Source organism: Atractosteus spatula, chromosome 8, assembly GCF_055471065.1.
Source record: "Atractosteus spatula isolate fAtrSpa1 chromosome 8, fAtrSpa1.hap1, whole genome shotgun sequence".
Classification (NCBI taxonomy): Eukaryota; Metazoa; Chordata; class Actinopteri; order Semionotiformes; family Lepisosteidae; genus Atractosteus; species Atractosteus spatula.
This window is the reverse complement of record NC_142713.1, coordinates 18,392,353-18,414,522: the sequence shown is the minus strand read 5'-3', so window position 1 is coordinate 18,414,522 and position 22,170 is coordinate 18,392,353. Positions and strand designations below refer to the sequence as shown.

The window sequence follows — 22,170 nt, the reverse complement described above, 5'->3', positions numbered from 1 at the left end:
AATAATTTGGGCTGATGTTTTCCTTTTCAATTGTGTTTTAATGAGATTGACCAGGTGATCGTATGATTTTTCTTTTTACACACATTTGTTAATAAATAATAAAAAAAATGTCTCTATGTGGTGGATGAATCACTTTCATATATAGGTAGACCAACTTTAAACCTCTTACACTTTTTTTTTCCTTTGAAAGTCCTGGAGAATGTAACTATTTGTTTTTTGTTGCAGATTTTGAGTTTGCTACTGTACGTTTTCAATTGCTCTTGTAAACAAATTTGTGGAACACATTTCTTTTACAATGGCCTTGAAGAGATTCATCTGTCGTGCATAGTTTTTCACTTCTTCCTCCGAGCACTGCAGGGAAGAGTAAGAAAAAGAACAATGTATATGTGTTTGTTAATATTTCTATCCGTATGTTCATTTTCTAATTTTCATGGGGGAACCAGAGCCTATCCCAACAAGCAATGGGTGCTGGTCTAGTCCATCGTAGGACACATAGGGACACAGACACACTCCAACTCACACAAGGGCCAATTTTAACAGAATCCAATTAACCTACCAGTATGTCTTTGGACTGTGCATGGAAACTGGAGCACCTAGTGGAAACCCACACAAATACTGGGAGAACATACAGTACAAACTCCATGCAGATGGCACCCCATCTCTGGACTTTAACCCAGAGCTCCAGCTCTGCGAAACAGCAATGCTAACCACTGTGCCGCCATACTCATAGTTTGCAAAGTATGGGATTCTATCTATTCATGTAGAGGTAACTCTCATGCAGGTGATCTTTAATGACAATGAAACTAACAGTTAGTCCTTCTTCAACTAAACATCTCTCACAGTAGAATTACTGCAGTAAGATTTCAGAAGTGGGCTACATGGGTTTTTTTGTCCTTGTTAAATATGTCATCCATGTACTATAGATACACTTGCAATGAACTACAGGTCAACGATGAATCTGGGCTGATCTAAACTCCTTGAGTGGTCTTACTCTGGTCACAGCTCGCATGAGTCGTCTCAGAACAGCGTCTTCCATGTGTGGGCTGAAACTGGTTACCTCACTGACGCAGTCAAGGAGGCAGGAGATGGTCTGGTCTTGGTGCTGGTAAGACCCCAAAAAAAAGACAAATTGAAATCTAATTAAACATGGAAGACTAATAAATGCTTTAAACTGTACGGTGTGGAGTTTAAAACAAAAGTGAATGGGAGTGTGGGCACCAAGTGTCAAAGGTTGTATACAATCGATGTGAATTGCCTTGATGGGCCAGTGACACCTTAGTGACGACTGCATTTCCTGCCCTGATCGACAGCCCTCTTAACATAAGCACACTTGCCAACACTGTTCAGGGGTAATGTGTGGGGCTGCAAACAGATTGGGCTGGACCTGTAATTGAGAGGGGGACCTGAGAACAAGAAGAGACAGAACAGTGCATCAGCACACTTCGCCATATTTGGACACTTCCTGGAAGAGCCCTGGGCAGGTGGCTCAGCCCACACAAAGCTTCACACCCACTGCGGGAAGAGTCAGGAACCTAGGAAGCCCCATTCAGGGGAGAACTGAGACCTTTGGAAGAAGAACGTTGTGCAGGACAGATTGTGGCGGTAGGACCAACGAGAGGGCTCAGATACCAGGGACTGGGAGATGCGAAGGAAGACCTCAGCATCGTCTTTCTCCCCCCTCTGCCCCATACTGGACTCGGGGAAAAAACGGGGTAGAGAGGGGAACACCAGGGACATATTGTTCAGGACAGCCAGGACCACAGAAGATACCCAAGGATCTTCACAGAGCACAGAACTGCCAGACTGTATTATTTTAGGACATTTGTTGGGTGACTGGGGTCCAATGGGGTGTTTGTGGGTGTCCTTTAGAGTTGTTTTTATTAAAATGAACCCTCTGTGTTGAGTGGATAGCGTTGAATGTTGTTAAACACCAGAAAATAAAAAGAGCTCTTTAGCCATACCAATGTCTGTTGTTGGTCAATGGATATAGTGGTGATTCTGGGAGATTAATAGAACCTGTGGCAAGGAAAAAGGGGCCCAACACTCTTTATAACTGCTTGGTGACATAGTCATGTACAAGGCAGGAATAATTCTTGTTTAGGGAGTCACCTAACAGTATACAGTATTGTCATATTGTTTCCAATTTGATATCAATCCATCCATTTTCTAACTGCTTCCTTCAGTTCAGGGTCATAGCAGAGCAGGAGCTCATCCCAGTAAGTAACAGGTGCAAGGCAAGGTACACCCTGGATGGGATGCCAGTCCATCAAAGGGCAGACAGACACAGAGATACAGACATGCACACACGGGTCAATTTTCCCAGCAGTCAATTAACCTACTAGTCCCTGTATTTCTTTTTGAATATGGGAGGAAAGCTGAGCATCCAGAGGGGTGCTAACAAGGGGAGAATATACAAACTTCAAGCAGATAACAGGTCCAGCAATGGTAACCACTGCACCACTGTGATACAGTATGATTATCTTAATAAAAATAACAGGTGTGCATCGCCATCTTTGTTTTGTTTTATGTCTTATTATATGAATACATATAAACAGAAGCATGACTAATAACTACCACAGGTGTTAATACAAATGTAATTCTAACTGTTTTGATGTTTTGATGCCTTTCCTCAAAGTAAAAATAAAATAATATACATATACCTATAGAATCTAAAAATGTACATTTCACAGAATGAACATTCCTCCTTAAAACACGTTGAATCTTTCTAAAATATCTTTGCTGATGCTACAGTTATCACCTTTGAAAATGTCATCATTCACACATGCAGTATGTATCTCCATGAATATTCACACACAGCATCAATGTTGTTCTAGTGTTACTAACAGAGTGTATGATATAGCTCTGTTTACAGGTAGTAGACATTTTGTGGACAATGTAGGCTGAACGCACCATTCTGTTATGTAGGTTTTGATGTTTGCATTCTATCTTTTTTCTGGATATGCATGAATCTATTAAATTCCAGGTAGTGACTGAACTGGCCACATTCGCGTTTCAGTGCAAAATGCTATTCAAAAAGTGTAATGAACTGCAGCAGCATAATTCAGGAAGCTACTGCTGTGCTTCTGGGCTCATTTACCTTGTGCAGTACTTTGAGACCTTTCTTATCATGTGTGCTTGAAACCAGCAATTCTAGGTCGGCAGATTTCAGAACAGGTTCCTACACAGAAGAATGGCTGTGATTAGTGAAAAGAAGACATTTGCTTAGGTTTATTAGTTATTAGACCAGTAATTAGATTATAGACCACATGTCTTTGGACTGTGAAAGGAAACCACTTGGAGGAAACCTACTGTACATGAACACAGGGAAACAATATAAACCACATGCCGATAGCACCCCAGCAATTGCAAGCCAAATGCAGCACTGCAAGGCAGCAATGCTAACCACTGCACCACTGTACTGCCCTATAGCTAGAAATCATCATCACCAATAAACAAGCGTCAGTTATAAGAAAACCTATAGCAGTGACTATGACTTATAATTGATGTAGCTGGAAAAAAGAAAGCCACAAAAACTAAGATAAGTATCAACTGCAAAATTTTTCCACTAGGACGTCCGTGAAATTTAAAATTACATATCTAAGATGTTATACAGTGCCTAAAATTTGAAATCCTTCACACAGAAATAAGAAAAAACTGTTGTATTAATATTGGATCCCTCTTTAGAAATTTACAAATCTGGAAGTCTAATATGCAATTTTTACTATTAAATAAACATTTTAAATCTGATATATGATATTTATTCCTTTCATGTACTGTATGTATGAACTAAAAACTTATTTTTCACCAAAATTAACAACTGTTTCCAATTCTTACGTTTGCACATGTGACCCAAAAATGAAAAAGGTGTTTCATTGACATTTTCATAAGTAATTACTCAGCTTTCTGGGGATTTCCACTCTAATCACTGACCTTTAACTGTTCCAGCCAGGACCATAACAAATAACTAAGGACTCGGGGGTCTGGTTCCACAGCCAGCATTGCCCAGGCTCCCTCATTGCCATTCAGTTCACCCTAGGGGGTAAATGGCAGACAACCACACTCTTATTTTACTCCAATTAGAAGTATCATTCCGTCTGTTGCTTTCACATTTCTAGAGTTCTCAATTAGGGGATTTGTGCAGAGAAAACAGCACGTCTTACCTGCAGGAGAGCTGCTCTTCTCAAGATGTCATTTCCAATGGGCTCTGTTTCTGACATTGCCTTGGCAACAGTCTGGGAGACCAATGCTATTCCAGGCTGATTTTGAGTCCTGTTTAGCTGGAGTAAAAAGTAATGCCTGTAGCTTTAATTTACAAATACTTTTATTTCGTGAAACATTTGACCATGCCAGCACAACTGAAATGTAAACAGATAAGAAAGACAAGCCAGGCGCTAGGAGCCAAACAAACCATTTTTTAGAATTCAAAGTCATATTGTACGAACCCTTTATCTGCAGATAGCACTTTAAAGCTGCCTACCTGGGATTATGAATGTTTACATAAATCTGTGTATTGCTTCTGCTTCATCCAATAAACAGATTTTTGTTTTAGTCTAAGTTAAATATATGGATTATTGCAGTCAACAACAATGGCACGGTTTTGGATTAAAGTACCATGAAAAGAAACCCAAAGATATACCAATATAGTGTATGCTGATGATCTACACATATAGAGAAATAATTATACTTTTCTGCCATTCATGTCTTTGCAATTTCATTTTCATTCCCAAAATATAATGTTATTAGCTTTATATTTAAGAAAATATTAATTTAGGAAATATTTCTGTTTAATTTCTCACCCTCCAAATAAAAATGGTGATTACTTTTTGCATGGGAATAATTAATAAAAGAAAATGCGTGCAAGGTCAATGTCATTAGATTATCCCTATAAACCAGAATTCAGTTCAGGTCTTACTTCTCATTGAGAAAGTGAGTGGCAAAAAGATATAATGCAGAACAATCTTGAGGCTCATTGTCATTGACATGAGGTTTAACTGGGCTTAACTTTTAAATGGCTTCCCCAGTCCTCTGATGTTTTCTGATGCAGAAAACATCTGTGTACACTGTACAGTACACCTGTGTGTGTGTCTGTGCTGCTGTGTCTTGTATTTACCTCCACAGTTGTAATAAACCTCCCGAATGCCGGAGTTTTCTTCTTCTTCCACTTGCCATTGCTCAGAGCTCTGTGTGCCTGCAAATCTCTTGCAATGGCATCACAGTTGTTCAGGCATTCACCTCTGGTCCTGAGTATTGAAGAGCCAATGTTCTTATTGGGAGGTTCTCTTCTGGGGGCTGCTGGGTCTTCATTAGCTGGTTTGTCTTCTAGCTTTGGAGAGTCCGAGCAAATCCTCACTAATGAGGGAGGGAGGTGCACAAATTCTAGGTCCTAAAACAAATCAATTGAAAATGCCATAGTTGATTAACAGAGGTAGCCTTCTGCTGGAACAGTTTTGTTAATTAATTATTATGGCACAACTGTCCAATTTTCATTACTTTTGGCTCTTTCTACTCACAGTTAATGTGTCAAAATGAGTTTGAAACTTTCCTTTGTTGTGTATGTTATTTTAGTTCAATGTTGTTACAAAAACCCAAATGCAACATAGTTAAAATGTATATTTTGTCTGCAAAAAGCAACATAAAAACATTTTAGTACTGACTCAAATTCAAATCTTTTTTGTTCCACAGAGATAGCGTGTCTTGCCTTTTCCAGCAGAGCAATCCTGCTGAGATCTGAGTCGCTGTAGCTTCTCTTGTTCTGTAGAACCTCTCTCTTTCTCTCCTGAAATCTCTCCTTTTCCTCCCAGGAGGTGACAGACTGAATTGGAGGGTTTAACGCATTATCAGGATCCAGCAGCACCGGTGTGACAGCGTCGCGCGGAAACTTCTGCTTGACAAGTGTCTCTCTTACAAGCTCAGTTAGGTCAAACACAGTGGCTTCTCTTTCCACCTCAGCGTGCAGGCTGCTGCCATCGGCTTTGTTTAAAGCTATTAGTGTCAGTCTCCTGCAGATGAAGTCCACGATTTTAGGCACGTGTTTCAAATTCCGGGCCTCATACCCATGGAGCAGGTTTTTCTGCCTGTTCAGATACTGCTGGAGGGTGAAACTGTTGTGTCCGGTGCTAACGCTGGCGTACAGGACGAGGTGAGGAGCGAGGAAACGAGCAAAGTCAAAGACCAGGTTAATCTGCGCTCTGGTCTGTATGGAGCAGGGCCGTTTGATACGGACATAATGGATGGCCTCACTTGGACTCACACGTGTGATGTAAATTAAGTAGCAGGCAACGAGGACTCCTGTGGAAAACAGGCATAACATAGAATTCATGTAACTGGGATACCACTCTCCCAATGTACATTAGTGGTGACCTATACACTACACTCATGTGCCCCATGGTCAACTGACCAGTTATGCTCAATCAAGGCAGTCTCCTGCACACTAGAACATAGGTGGCGTCTTTCTAGCTTGAAAGTACATCTTCCGTCTTGGAAGGAGCACTTGACCAAATACAAGGATTCAGCAGAGTCTGCTAGATCCAGCTACTTCTCCCTTATCATGAAGAACATCCACAACAATCCTAGAGACCTGTTCTCCACCATCAACAGACTGCTTAAGCCAAACTAACCCACTACATTACCTGCCTCATCCCAACTTTGCAACACTTTTTCAGGGTTCTTTAGTTCCAAGATTGACACCTGGCATCACATTCTCTCAACAGCTAACGCTACCTACTACACCTTTGTGGGAGCAAACATGTGTGATAGAACACAGCAGAAAAACACAAGCTCTTTGCTGTTTAACCATAAGAACTTGTTCCATAATATTCAGCCCATGTAGCCTGTTTGGAAGCTAGTAGTTAAATAATCCAATGATCAATGATCTCATCCAGCCATTTCTTGAAAGAATCCAGGGTATCAGCCTCAACAAAATGGCAGTGTAGCTTGTTTCATACTCCCACAGACCTTTGGCTAAAGACGTTCCTCCTGTTCTTGTTTTTAAATTAGGTTCTACTTAGTTCCCATTTGTGCCCTATGGTTCCAGACCGTTGATTATAAACCATCATTTTTTTTAACAACTCAAAACTTCACCTGTTCTTCCCAGTCCTGCGTGGCAATGTACAGCAACCTTGCCCTCCTTCACAGCAAATGCCAGCACTTTCACACCATCCAGTATTCGAATCAGGGAGGATACTCCAAAATCTGGCATACCGAAGTTAAAGAAATAGACTTGGGAGAGAAACAAAAGAAGTGAAACTTTTTCACTAAACGTGCTGCATATCCTCTTGATAGCTTGTCATTTTCGGGCATATCTCTTAGTGCTACAGAATTTGTTTAAAACTTGTTTTAAATGCATGCACGTGCATTCAAAATTGTAACCTGGATTGCATGCAAAAGAACCCAAAACTGAAAACTGGCAATTTAATTACTAATTCTATAGCATAGTTACTGTACCAAAAAGACACTTAAACTATTTCCTTAATAACAAATACCCCACTATTTTCTATTATAGACTTGTCAGAATAAATATGTTAAAATAAATAAAGCATAATATTCATCGTACGTGTATCTTAATACGTATCCTAATGTATGGAAAGAAAAATAAGTATTTCTAAATCAGACATATCTTTATTAACCCTGATGGTTTGTAAATTTTGATGAACTTGCTTGACAAAAACATTACAAAAATTGCAGAACAGAAATTCAAGGCATTTTTCTTTTAGATCAAATTGCCTATCCACTTCTTACAAGCCATCCGAAACTGCATTGACTTACTTCCATTATCCATGAAGACTTGGGGTAAATAAGAGAAGCCACTCTCTCGTTCCAAGGGTGATCCACAGTGAGCATGCTCCCCTGCCACCTGCATATTGATGATGGATTTTATGTTCAACCTAATGGTAATAGCAATACCAAAAGAACAGATTTAATGCCAGAGACTGGAAAAACCATTCAGGGATTTCATAGCTGCTACAATAAAGGTTAAGCACAGTAAATCAACAATTTTAACCTAAATCAACAGCCTCTTAAAGATGGCCTTCGTTTTCTTCATTATAAACTACGGATGCTCAGACTTGGGTTCTTATTGAATCTGTAACAGTTCTCTGCGTTTCCACGCACTGCCTGGTGCCGGGTCCGGCGTCACACAACAGGGAACTGCCGGCTGAGCTAAAGGAGACCTCCCTCAACCTGGCCGGCTGAGATCCCTGTAATATGCAGGGGTATATTCGTTACACATCCAAAATTAAATGTGACAGTCTGCTACCTGTGTTATCTGTTTTTTTTAACTAGTTTGAAGAAAGCTTGATGAGCTAATGTAAAAAAAAGAAACTTCACAAAATATTCAGCGACATGCTTAACAAGGCAATTAAAATTCTTCAATATTATGATAACTTACTTGTGGAATTGATCTATAATGTAATACTTCTTAATTAGAGCCGTAGAAGGTCTTGCCATGGCTAGAATATCATCTGTCACCCTGAAGGCAAACAGAAACCACATTCCATGACTACTATACAACAGAGGTCATTTTAGATAGTTTTGTAATGCTTATTTTAGTGTTCCAAGGTTGTACAAACAGTAACATGCAAAATCAATATTTATTTTTCCATAGTAAAAGGATGATAGCTGTACTGAAATAAGTAATGCCAGCTGTTTCTTAAAATAATAGAGAAAGGCACTGTACAGCTGAAATTACTCACTCAGGTATGTGCCTTGAACATCTTGCTGTTCCTCAGAGACTTTAATGAGGAAGCAAATCAACGAAATGTGATTCTCCCCTATTGATTTATATGCATGGTACCCAGCAGGGTACAAGTTTGACGTCACTAACATAGTTGTCTACACTTACAATGAACTAAACAAAACTGCAAAGCACTGTTTACCATTATACTACACAAATGTTTCTACAGTGAAAGGCCAGTTAATTATTACAAATCAGGTGGATACTGATCATAAAAAAAGGAAAATAAGCATATTGAATTCTACCATGTGGAAAAGACACCCCGTATGGCCTGCTGGCTCAACGTCCAGGTTGCTGGTCCCTCATAACGACAATCTTTTCCTCTGCAGGTCAGAGCGCAGATAAGATTTGGGGGCATGGTTTTGACAAGGTTCTCTCGGGCCTGGGAATAGGAGGGCCGGGGCCCAGGAATACGCAGGGCCATTCCTAGTGTGCAGGCGGACGTGAGTGGACAGGCTTTGTCTGAACAGCAATTACGGCGGAGTGCAGCCAACCGAAAAGTTTGTCTGGTAATGAACATATTAAAGAAATGTAGAATTAGGTACAGTATCTGCACAGGACAGCAAACAGCAACATTAAGCAGCAGGGTTTTGACAATAAAGTGTATAAATCCTGAAATACATAAAGACCATCTTAGTTAAAGTAGTTAAAGTTAAAGTATTAGTTGATGTCTTTAAAGTCTTGTTTCTAGCGCAGACAAGATCATGAATCTTCACACTAAAGTGAACATTGACAATCTTTATGACTGTTAAAATGATATAAAAATTGCATCACTTACCATTATTGCTTCACATTTTGAAATAATTAAAGCAACATAAAAATCAAATCTGTTCAAATCGCCAATAAGCTCAAGTGTATTAGAACTATAAATGTACATAGGGCTGCTTCTCTCACTGCCTTTGTGGTTGCTTATTCTGACCTACATCCACTAATCCCTGTTATTAATTCCATAAACACATTAAGACACAGAGGACCGGGGCTTGTAATATTCTTTGTTATATAACTGGGCTCCAGACCAAACACACCTTTATTTTAAACTGAGCCATGACTGAAAAGTTCATAAACACTCTAAATTAGACAAATTTCCCTTCAGGATCAATAAAGTCTTATCTTATCTTATCTTAAATTGCCAGACAGTGTGCAAATAAACAAAGATTTTATTTAGGAAATCAATGCCGAATTATAGACACTCTTGATAAACAGGACCATATTAATTCCTTCGTGTGTTTTTCTTGGTTTTCACTATGTCGGGCTTGACATTCAATAGGATAAATAATTTCATCACCTGTGACCAGTCAACGTTCTCTGCTGATGCAACAAAGTCATCAGCATTATAGTCATGAATGATCAATTAATCAAATTTCAGAAATCCATGTTTTATTTTTATGAAAAACATACATGCATAATTAGTGTGATGTTATGCTTGCTGCTTAATATATAATATTTAGCCTTTGTATATGAGGAATCTATGAGCATGTACATAATGATACAATTCCCACTTGCATTTATAACCTGTACTGTTTTAGTACATGACTGATTACACTGATGCACACAGTACAGTGAGGTATGAAGATAACAACAGGACCCATTGTTGAGCACGGACAAAGTTGTAAATATGGTAACTGCTGTCAACATCCATCTATTTCCTAATCCCTTCTTCAAGTTCAGGGTCATAGGGGAGCCAGAGCCTGTCCTGGCAAGAAAAAGGGTGCAGGCAGGATAGACCTTGGACAGGACACCAGTGCATCACAGGGCCAACAAAAACAAAAACAGACAAAAACAAAAACAAACACAAACACAGTGGGTGTGTATACTGATATACACACCCAATCAAGGACCAAGTTTCCCAGGAGTGAATTAACCTACCAGTTCGTCTTGGGACTCTTCAAGGAAACCAGACCACACTGAGGAAACCCACACAAACACAGAGAGGTGTTCCCCATGTAGATAGCACCCCAGATATGATATACTGTATTTAATCTTTTATTCTTACAGGTAAGGGAAATGAGAACAAATACTTATTTGAAGCGATGTCTTGAGCACTCATTTATACAGCAGTACATATACTAGAGTAATTTAATGGAAGTATCTTGCTCATGGACACAACAGGAGATGTCCATGATGTCCATGTTCATGAAGAAAAACAAACTGTTCTGAATACAAGATATCTGCAAAGTTCAAACGCTGAGTGAAAAGGCTTGACCCATTTGCACAGCAAGGCTGATACACTGAATTACCTATGCATACCAAACTGGTCAACATATACAGTACTACAGCCATCAAGGAATGTTTGATCGGTAAGGCTCAATTCATCTCTAAACATCTACAATATGTGAGCCTACAGAAAACTTCAGCATAAGGTTCACCAGCCATAGCCTTTAAATGTGTCCCGGAGCCCTGAACCCAACATCACAGTGACCCACTTTACAGTACAGGCAACACAGCAACAGGACTGCTTGCCTCTAAACTCTGGAGTGGTGCAGTCTTCTTTCTACCTTACTGCAGTAACGATGGAAAATGTCTTTAACCTCATATAAAGGACATGACTTTTAAGACATCGTAAGATGCAATAGGATATGATTCAGGTCATTTTGTATTGCGATATGTATTAAAGATAAAATTATTTTACAGTGTTGTATTATTAGTACTAATAAATGTGAGTCTCTAAATGTAATAAATTTAATGGTGCATAGACTGTCAATGTGATGGCAATGTGTTTTGTGTTCTGATGTGTAGCAGTGAAGATGATGAGATGAAGTGCATTTATATTAAGTGTACACTAATATATGTATCTGTTATAATGTTATATAATGTTATGTATATAGTTGTTTGAAAGACATCAGTTCAATACTAAAACATAAAATTCTTAATCTCTACTCATATTTGTACTCAATCCTGCTGTCGTACTTAATGAAGATATTGTACTTGTGCTTCAGTATCAGTTCCAAGTATGGTCCCAGGACGTCTCTGTAATCTACTGCAATACATTTCACTGTAATCAATGCACTTTACTGCTTTGTGAGTTTTTATTAAAGCAATAAAAATAAACAGTACAAATAATGAAAAAAAAATTAAATGTGCGCTTTGTGTCCACTGGAGGTCAGCAGAGATTTAGTAGTACTGTAAAGCAGCACACATAAAGGTAAATATGTGCTGGTTAATATCACAGATTGTATTAAAAATTAGCTATATGGGCTAAGTGAGAGACTTTAATTAAAATTCTTAAAATTCTAACTCTTGGACTGGATTTCCCAAAAGGAGTTTAATTAAGTGTAGTTACTATGGTGCATTAATAATAATAATAATAATAATAATAATAATAATAATAATAATAATAATAATTGCTTACACTTATACAGCACTTTTCTGGACACTCCACTTTTTACAGATGTTGTGGACTCCCCTCCACCACCACCAATGTGCAGCATCCACCTGGATGATGCGATGGCAGCCATAGTGCGCCAGAACACTCACCACACATCGGCTGTCAGTGGGGATGAGAAAAGAGTGACGCAAACAATTAACGGATCGGAGAACATAAGCCCGGAGTGGACAGGAAGCGGGAGTGGACACTCAGGTGGTGTGAAATCAAGAGAGGTGAAGAGAGGCGTGAAGTCAAAACCTGCAAATGAATAGAGAGGATTAGAAGGAAACGAGTCTGTCATTGAGAGAAGGAGGAACGTGTGATCCTAGATTCAGGATAATTTTGGTTTTGGATGTCTTTCTGCAATAGGAGTCCCGAAACCCCTCTTTGAGAACCCAGATGGAGAGATCACGATGATCATAGCCGTGAGAGGTGAAATGAGAAACTATGGGCTTGGAGAGATCTTTGATCCTCACAGCCCTGACATGTTCCCTGAAGCGGTCTCCCAGTCTCCTTCCTGTTTACCCAATGTAGATAGCTGGGCATTTTCTGCAAGAGATGCAGTAAATAAGGTTGCTGGAGGTACAAGATGTCTTCTGAGTGATCTGGAATTGTCCAGAGGGGCCTTGAATGTCAGGGCTGTGAGGGTTAAAAATAATGAACACTAATTGGAATATTTCATTTCCGTTAGCACAGGGTGTTCTCTCAGATTTTAAAATTGAAAGGCATCAGGGTGCCAGGATAATCTCTCGTTCAGCATACTGCAATCCAGTTTAAGGCTTTGCTTGATATTATTAGCATTAGAGGTTGTGCCAGTAGTATTAACCCACCAACTCATGTTTCTAAATGCTTCAATATTAGTCTCAACTTTCTGGAGTTGAGACCAGTTATATTCAACCAGAACTCTTTCAGAGCAAGATGTTTGGTTTTTAAGAACTGAAAACAAGACGTTCATCTTTATTGACGTTAGTGTCTGGAATACTGTGAACCGTCCATTCTGAAAATAGAATTTACTGCATGATCCTGTATCTTCGAATCAATTAAGAGTAGCCTTATGGACAGTTATAAGCTGCGCAAGTTGTAAAGCCATTTCTGTTTACACTGTCGCCAAAGTCTGGTTGAATACAGACTAAAAGTATGCATTTCTGGAAAAAGTGCATTATACATTTGTAGAGGTAGGAACAGTGGCACTCTTGAACACGGGTATTTTGAGTGCTCATTTTCGTGGAGTTATACAGTACGGTAAAGTTTAAGGGCTGCATTGAGAGGACTGGCCGTAGAATTGACCAATAAAAAATAAGACCTGCGGCTCAATGCTCTGTGGATTGACAGCAAAGTTGTCCAATGAACATTACAAATTCAGGAAGTACCGTTTTTCGAGTCAGACGACACGTGACAAGATCATATGATCATTATCACAGTGGAGTCGAGCTGTGAATGTTTTTCTTTTGATTGAACATGGTGAGTATTCCTTTAAAGCAAGAAAATTAATAGGAATGAATACTCAAAAGAATATAAATATTTTGCGTTTCTGTACTATTTATTTTGTGTTGATAACAAACGAACAAGATACCAAATATATAATAAGAAATAATGAAATATCAGACTTTTATTTAAAAATACTGTCCGAAGAACATAAACATAGTCATTATTGCAAATGCGATTATATATGACAATTAGTATCCGCCCTGGTCTGGTGAAACGAAAGTACGTGCTTTAACTTTGGGGGCAGTTATCTCACGATCATAGGCCTGTTTAGCTGAAGACAGAATGAATTGGTTAAGGATCGTGCATCATAATGATTCAACCCTTAATCTTTTGTAAAGTCTTTTCTTAAGGATAGTATTTTTTAAAAAACGAAATTTTAACTTCTGAGATATTTTTGTGTTTATAGATACATTGCGTTAGGGCTACACACTACTTTCCTCCCGAAGGCTTTGTAACCTACTTTTGATTCCTACGCCTTTAAAGCAACTACCCTCTTTTTTCCCGGTAATTAATGCCATTGAGTTTTCAGGAGTCCAGGAAGATGGGTGGGACGCCATCACATGCACATAGTAAAAGAACAACATATTTAAACTAGGAAATTATTAAAATCGTCGTTTTTTTGTGTAAGTGCATCTGATCATAGCAAGTAAGCTTCTTGCCTGTAGATAACAGGTGTGATTCGTAAGCTTTACATCAGGATTCAAGTTTCCCAAACCATTATGTCTGCATAGAGTTAACTTTTAAATTTAAGAAAATTAAGAAAATTTTCGTACCAACAATGTTAAATATCTTCCCGAACGTGGCTCTTTTTTATTTTGAAAGAGTCACGTGGTCATGCTTTGTCTGTCTGTCTGTGGGACATAATGTGACGTATCGTTCGTAGAGTAACGTTTAATCAAACAAAAGCGGTTTTATTTTGTAGGTAGATTTCCCTAACTTGTGGTACACAGTCAAGACGTTTCTAGGAAACCATTTTTGTTTTGTCCAGAGACTGAGATTTATGTTGAGCTCCAGATAGATTTAATTGAACTGTCCTCCACAGTGTGCGTGGTATTCTACTAAGAACGTAATGCTTTGTTAAAATGTGAATAGACGTTGTTACAAGACCCAGAGTCCTAAAAGATACCGGCGAGGACAGCCTCCTCTATTAACATTGAAGGGTCAAGTTCTCCTTTTCCCTGTTATCACAGTACTGACAGGAAAGATGTCTCTGCTGTGTTTCAGACAACAGCTTTGACTCAAGGGCTGGAGAGAATCCCAGACCAGCTGGGCTACCTGGTCATCAGTGAAGATGGGGTCCTGGCTGTGAGTAAACACCATACTTTTACAATAAAGAGGGTGGCTGGGATTTAGACAGGAAGGACAGGAGGTGCAGGAAAGAGTGAGATATGGAGACAAAGGAGCATCTCCTTCATCACAATAATCATTCCAATAGTTTCTGGAGAAGCCCAGAATTGAATTGAGTTTATAACAAAAGTTCTGGAGGGATGACAGCAAACGAGGTCAATCAGACTCGACTGTCAGTAATTAGCCATCGCTCCTGACATCACTTACTCTCCTGAAACACTATAAGGGGCAGAGCGGTGGCATTGTGGCTGAAGATCTGTGCCTGTGGCTGGAAGGTTGCCGGTTCAAATCCCACGGCTGGCAGAGGAATTCTACTCTGTTGGGCCCCTGAGCAAGGCCCTTCACCCCAACTGCTCCAGGGGCACCGCATAAATGGCTGACCCTGCGCTCTGACCCCAAGCTTCTCTCCCTGTCTGTGTCTGATAGAGAGCAAGCTGGGGTATGCGAATAGACGAATTCCTAATGCAAGAAATTGTATATGGCCAATAAAGTGATCTTATCTTAAATACTGTATGACCTCAGTGGTTCTCAAACTGTGGTACGCGTACCGGCAGTGGTACGCCAAATGACCCTGGAACTGTGTCGTGTGCGCTGAAAAATCGGGACGGGTTTTCATGTTTTGTATTTTGTATTTTAAACGTGTCGAATACGCAGCCTACGTACTGCGATACAGTGCGCGCTAATACTTCAGTGGACACAAGAGATACTCTGTAATTCTATACCACTCTATAGGAATGCGTGCTACGGATGCAAGTGACCAATTGTATTTTAAAAAAGCTACTGTATCTCCAGCAAATAGGGAGGAAGGAGAATGTGCGTGATTTTGGAACAATGCCAATGTTGTAAACACAGGAATGCATAGAAATACGTGCTACGAACGCTGGTAATCTTGTGAGCACAAGAAAGCGTGATAGATAACAGAAAAATATTTAAGAACTGTTCTAAGTTAATTTGAGAAAAATACACCGAGCGTTTTTGTGTTTCGCTCCCATGCGCATGAAATACTTTAAATAAATACGGAAATAAAAACGGAAACGCGGAAAAATGCAAGCTTGCGGATTGCTAAAGCAGGTAAGCCAAACTATTTTTGAAGAACCGTATTTACCGTTGGCAAAAGAGCTGACACGTATTATGTGTGGAGAAAAAGCTGCTAAACAGCTCGACCTGCTGCCCCCCTCCCCCTGAAAGACACAGTCACTCATAGAATTATTGAAATGAAGGATTATATCAAAAGTACACTGATAGAGCGCGTTAAGATGAGCAGATGTTTTTCACTGCAATTAGATGAATCTATAGTCGATTTGGCCAATTTGCTCGTTTACATTAGATACGAGTTTGAGGGTACGTCCCATGAGGACTTTCTGTTCTGTAAGCCGCTACCAACAGGAACTACAGGAGAGCACATATTTCAGCTTCTGAATGAATTTATCGAAGAGAATGGCATCGACTGGGTAAAATGTGTCGGAGTTTGTACAGACGGTGCTAGAGCAATGACAAGCCGACATAACGGTGTAGTTGCACGAATTAGAGAGGTTGCTCCAGAAATTAATGGACGCATTGCAACATCCACCGCGAGACCTTTGCCGTCAAGAAAATGCCTGACGATTTAAAATCTGTTAGACTCTGTTGTAAATTGTATCAAGGCTCGAAAAATTAATTCACATCTGCTTTGCTCGACTAAACAGGCTCACCCCTCTCACTGAAATGGTGCTTTTTGTTAGTTGTTGTTACTGTTTTTTTTTGTAAAACACTTTGAGAAGCCACCTTTAAAGGCGCTATATGAAATAAAGTTTATTATTATAATATTTATTATATGTATGCGTGAGTGTGTGTGCACGCGTGCTCATGTTGGTCATTGAGAATTTCTGGGGTTCCTATGAGATGATGACCTGTAGGTGGTACTTGGATGCTTTGGTTGGATTAGGGGTGGTACTTGGTCCAAAAAGTTTGAGAACCACTGCTGTATGTGATCCCACCTCCACCTCGTCTCCACCTCTGCAGCTGCCCCTTGGTCACTCCTCGCTCTATATGGGGTCCCAGCCTCCTCTTCCCATGGCTAAGAGGTCAGCCCTCAGCCAGACGGGTTAAACCAAATTCTGACTGAACACTCCATAATCCTTTATTCTTGGGTGTTGTTACTGCTAGTGCACTGGGACCTAAACATACATCGTTGTGTTGTGTTGTTGAGCTTGGCATTCCTTTTGCCCACTTCCTCCACTACTGTGGGGGAAAGCTGCTACAGGTTGGTTTGTCTCCTTCAGTAACCTCCTACAAGCACCATACAGTATGGCTAATTAAGACTTTCTCCCCCTAGTCTGCCGGCGAGATGGAGAACGACGAGCATGCGGCGGGGGTGATCATGCAGATGGTGCAGACGGCCTGCAAGTTCAAGCTGCAGGGCAGCACAGAGCCCCCCTTCAAGCGCATGTCAGGTCAGTTTAGACGTGCTCTACTTCTTAAACGACGCTGGTAAACACTGAGCGTCCATTTCAGCTTGTGTCAGGTTTGGCGTTATACTCACTCGTCTTTTTCATTCACTTTTTCATTGAGCTGGGTGGCTTTGCCTCGAATGTTAGAATTTTTTTTCCCTCCCGCAGGTATTTGCCAATTAACAGGCATTAAGAAACAATCCTGCCTATCTTTTCTCCCAGAAAACAGTACAGCAGATTTGATAGTAATGCTAATGGATAGAACAGTACACAGGGTTACCAGAGGTTTAGTACAGAACAGGAATCACACACAGTGAAGTTTGTTGATACAAACAACAGGTGGGGATATGTGTTTAGGAGTTGTAGATATGTCTTGTCTTGTTTTTACTTTTTCTCCTCTCCTGTCTTTATCTAGTGGTGTTTGAGGATCATGTCTTCATGGTGACCGTGTCTGGGCAGAAGGTCTTTGTGGTAAAACGGCAGAACAACCAGCGAGAGCCAGTTAACGTCTAGAAGGGTGAGGGTGGACCCGACGCTCCCCGGAGATGCCTTTTCTCCAAGCAGTAGTGGAATGAGGCACACCGGGAGCCAAACAGAACTGGGGGATTTTGTGCCACAGGCATATCCACTCTTGTGAAAGAGGATCGGAGACCTGGAAGGGGGGGTTTCCACATGCTCCTGTGTCACAGTACAGCAGTCCGTTGAAGCTCTTGATATCACCTTTTGGTCTTGTAATGAATTCAGCAGTGTCAGCAATAAATTGATTTCTGGGCGTGGGCAATAATGTTAGCTTAATAATGCCTGCTGTGAAATGGTTAAAGGAAGTATTAGTAAGTCTCAGTTGCTCCATCACCTATTCGTGACCTGCACAGAATGTGCTGTGTGTATCTTAACTAATCTCATGCTGTTAAGTAACAGTGCTGCAACCCATTATATAAGCAGTAAAGCTTTATACTTTGTTCCAGTTTATGCTTTTTTCCCTCAAGAAATATCCTGCATTTTTAATATTATCTGTTCATCCCATAACCATTGGAGACATCTCTCTTTCTCAACAGCTCCCATCCTTGTGGGTTTATGTGTATCCCTATATTATAAAGGGTGGAAGATTAGCAGTTTATATTTTGACCAGTTGAGTAAATACGTTAGTCAATACATTCAGGTATAGTCCTGAATACTCGGATAATGAATCCCAAAGAAAAGTCACAAGTACTGGACCTTACAATTTAAAGAGCTGCACCACTTTTGCACAGTCAGCTGTTTAACTGTCTGCTTAATTATTGAACTAGGTTTTATAATTAAGGAGCTAGTTTTACCGAAATTCTGTGAGGATAGTTTGGAAGAGGTTCTGTCTGCTTACCCCAACCATATGCCGAAGAGACATTCAGGACCAATGATATAAATCATGTTCTCATTCTCTTTTTGTGATAAGTCCTCTGTGGGCAGAATCACTTTAGCAGAATTATTTATTATTGTAGTTTAACTTTGTAATTGAGTATATTATTTGTCTGTAAAGGTTTGATCTTCAGCATAACTAAAGAATAAAGACATTGCTCTCTCAGCTTTTGTCTTTGTGTAATATATTCACCAAAATCACCGTGTGTGCAGCCCTTTCTCAGATTGTATGTTTTTTTTTGTGTGGAAAGCAAGTGTTGTTCAAGTAAAATGAATTCAGATAATGGCACTGGAAGCATTTTGCACAAAGTTATTTACAAACTAAAGTCATCTCCAGTACCAGGGTTTCTTAAACATTGGATTAATAATGACAGCAGAGTGCCAGGGGAAATGGAAAAGCTAAAAATAGTTTTGAAACTATCACAACAGGTAAGCATGCCAAGAATCAGGCCAAAATGTAATGTCTCAAACATAAATTCCAGTTGTTTGAGAGCCAGGGGGTCTTCTAGCTTTCATACATACTAATTAGATTAGTAATTCACTGAACTGAACCAATGTAACTATCTCACCTCTAAACCAGCCAGTGATTTCAAGAGACCAGTATGTGCTGGGCGGTGGCTCTTAGGATCAGAGGTCAAGAACACAATAAAATGGGTCTCAAACCCAGATCTTCTGTTTATTGTTCCAACCTGTATAGTCCACTAAACAACCTAATTTAGAAAATAATTAAGCATGTATAGGTAAAGATGTTTCTTAAGGTCTTTTACAGTTGATTGAACAAGACATTCACTTCATTAAAGGCACAGGTACCTATATATCATCATAGAGCCTGGTTTAAATTAATAACTTCAGAACTGTATTACATAATTAGACCAATGGAAGAAGTGGCTGGAACAAAGCAGTATAAAACTAGGAATTGAGTATAAAAAGCCTGCTACAGTATAAAGCTAAAAGCATTGTTTAAATCCATCCATTTTCTATCAATATCTGTGCATCTGCCTATGATGCCTCCCTGCCTAACGAGTTCAACACCTTGTGTGCTTGGTTTGAAGCCAGCAACACAGAACCAGTCAACAGAGCTGCACCCTCCGCAGCTGACCAGCTGCTCTCACTGTCTGCAGATGAGGTGAGGAGATCTCTGCTAAAAGTAAGCACACGCAAGGCTGCAGGACCTGACGGCATATCCAGTATTTTTGATCAGGAAGCTGAAAGAGTATAGGGTGAGTCAAAATTCTAGAAGAAGGTTTATAGAATGTTGGTAGAAAGCATCCTTACTTTTGGTATCACTGTATGACAGCTGGAGGATTAAGAGCAAGGGAAAATTGGCCAGAATTGTTAATATTGCTAGTAAAATTATTGGTCAGCCACAGAAACAGCTTGAAGAGCTGTATTATACTACAGTTAAAAAAAAAAACTCAACTTATGCTTGAGGAGACCTCCTTCATTCCTATTTCCAATTGCTAACTTCAGGGAGGTTTTTGAATGCCTGCGACCCAAGAAATATGTATACAAAAAATCCTTTATGCCTTGTGCAATCACTATATTAAACACAGCTAAGTTACAGATTACTGGTAGTGTAAGATTATCGTTTTTAAATGGTATTTTTTATGCTGAGTGTTATTTGTTGTTTTTTTTGTAGTTTTGTATAATGCTGCGAAGACAAATTTACACCCTTTTGGAAGGACAATTACACTAAGTTATATCTTACCGATCAGAACAGGTGAGGAATCCATCGTAGCTGAAACTCATTAAAGAAAAAAAAATAGTAATACTATTACAATTATTACTAATACTAATACATTACCATTACTATGGTAATGGAGTGCTCTGTGTAGAACAATTTTTTGTGGAACAAGGTAATGGGTAATCAGCTAAAGCCCCTTTGTCACCCACTGCTAGGATGTTTTAGAACATCTCTGTCATGAACACGTCTCTGTCATGGCCACCATGAACTGGGGCGACGCTGTAGGTGTAACAGACCAGGGGGAGTGGCTGGCTCACAGCACCTTGAGTGTAAGAGAGGCTAGAACAGATCAGCGCCAGTCTGGGGCAAACCGTCCACTTCCTCCCACCAAGCAGAGTCTGGGAGCAAGGGGCCTCCAGGGTGTCGCTCTCTGAGCAGCTTCCTTCAGCCAGGCTCCCAGGGAAAGAAAGCGGCACGGAAGAGGCAGACAGCCCGCTGAAAACAACCTATTTTGTGTTAAGTGGAAACAACACATTGCGATGTATTTGTGAAAGCAGGTGAAACTACTATAGATAGATAAGACTTTACTGATCCCGAAGGGAAATTGAGGTGTTACAGCAGCCCAGCCCAAGACAAGCAAAAACAGACATCAGAATAGACTAAAAATTAAAATAAGTACAGCAATACAAAATAAATATATAGAGTTAGGTGTGTGCAAAATATGCTCATAGTCACTGTAAAACAATAAAATATGTGCAAAATGCGCATAGGTACTGTATATACAGATTGAGTGTCCAAGAAGTACAATAGTGCAACATGCTGTCCATAGATGAGCAGTTGAAGGGCAACAGTCCTAGCCTAGAGCAGTGTAACACACCCTGACAGCCGCCGGGAGAAAAGACCTGCGGAAACGCTCCCTTGAACACCGGAGCTGGAGCAGTCTGTTGCTAAAAGTGCTCCGCTGCCCAATAACAGTCCCATGTAGCGGATGAGTGGCGTTGTTCATGATGGCTGTGAGCTTGGTCAGCAATCTTCTCTCCGCCACCACCTCCAGGGGGTCAAGGCTCAGCCCTTTCTTGTACAGGGCAGCAGTGTTAACAGTCCACTCCAGCTATGTACTGTTGAGTGCAAAGAAACAGTGAACAATACTTTGGCTTTTAAAGCCTTTTCCTGGTGTTATTTTCTTTCTACTGTTAATATAATTAATATACTAATTATTTATTAATTGAACTTGAATTGTTCTTTATGAAATATGTACAGTAGATGATTGGGTGGCATGGCGGTGCAGTGGTTAGCATTACTGCCTTACAGTGCTGGGCCCTGGGTTCAATTCCAGACCTGGTTTGCTATCTGTGGGTTTTCTGCAGGTGCTCTGGTTTCCTCGCGCAATACAGAAACATACTTGTAGGTTAATTGGTTTCTGGAAATATTGGTGTAAGTGTGTGCATGTTTGTGTCTGGGTGTACGTTATGAAGACGTGGTGTCCCATCCAGGGTGTATTCTGCCTAGAGTCAGTTGTTTGCTGAGATAGTCTCTGGCTCCCTTGCAACCCTAAACTGGAAGAAGTGGTTAGAAAATGGATGGATGTATATGATTGTGTTGCCAATTTGAGGTCATTTCCTTCTCCAAATAGAGGCTATCAAGCTTTAGTCCAGAGTTAGCAATTAGCAACTAGCAATTTCCAGTGTTTCAGATACAGTATATCTGCGTATCTTTGTTGACATTATTATTGCTG

General features: G+C 40.1%; 2 protein-coding genes across 2 annotated transcripts; one reads left to right on the top strand and one right to left on the bottom strand.

Annotated features, from left to right (window-relative positions):
* Window positions 1–235: 235 nt before the first annotated feature.
* LOC148829251 (protein tyrosine phosphatase domain-containing protein 1) lies at window positions 236–9,155 on the bottom strand. The gene is made up of 11 exons (XM_088924231.1): window positions 8,977–9,155; window positions 8,387–8,467; window positions 7,765–7,883; window positions 7,081–7,218; window positions 5,699–6,288; window positions 5,111–5,383; window positions 4,161–4,277; window positions 3,931–4,032; window positions 3,098–3,178; window positions 992–1,102; window positions 236–351 (listed from the first exon to the last, which is right to left on the bottom strand). The coding sequence occupies exons 1-11, from the start codon at window positions 9,153–9,155 to the stop codon at window positions 238–240; spliced, it is 1,905 nt and encodes a 634-aa protein (XP_088780357.1). The 3' UTR covers window positions 236–237.
* Window positions 9,156–13,478: 4,323 nt separating this feature from the next.
* Window positions 13,479–18,917, top strand: lamtor4 (late endosomal/lysosomal adaptor, MAPK and MTOR activator 4). The gene is made up of 4 exons (XM_088922816.1): window positions 13,479–13,556; window positions 14,808–14,888; window positions 17,245–17,362; window positions 17,775–18,917. The coding sequence occupies exons 1-4, from the start codon at window positions 13,554–13,556 to the stop codon at window positions 17,870–17,872; spliced, it is 300 nt and encodes a 99-aa protein (XP_088778942.1). The 5' UTR covers window positions 13,479–13,553; the 3' UTR covers window positions 17,873–18,917.
* The last annotated feature ends 3,253 nt before the right edge of the window (window positions 18,918–22,170 follow it).

What these genes read in the sequence shown, in the direction of transcription:
- lamtor4 (XM_088922816.1), top strand. An exon ending in GTGAAGATGGGGTCCTGGCT is followed by an intron (nt 14,889 to 17,244) that starts GTGAGTAAACAC and finishes TTCTCCCCCTAG; the next exon opens with TCTGCCGGCGAGATGGAGAA. An exon ending in CCCCTTCAAGCGCATGTCAG is followed by an intron (nt 17,363 to 17,774) that starts GTCAGTTTAGAC and finishes GTCTTTATCTAG; the next exon opens with TGGTGTTTGAGGATCATGTC.
- LOC148829251 (XM_088924231.1), bottom strand. Translation starts at nt 9,155, where the DNA reads ATGGCCCTGCGTATTCCTGGGCCCCGGCCCTCCTATTCCCAGGCCCGA. An exon ending in GTCTCAAAGTACTGCACAAG is followed by an intron (nt 1,103 to 3,097) that starts GTAAATGAGCCC and finishes GGGTCTTACCAG; the next exon opens with CACCAAGACCAGACCATCTC. An exon ending in TCATGCGAGCTGTGACCAGA is followed by an intron (nt 352 to 991) that starts GTAAGACCACTC and finishes TCTTCCCTGCAG; the next exon opens with TGCTCGGAGGAAGAAGTGAA.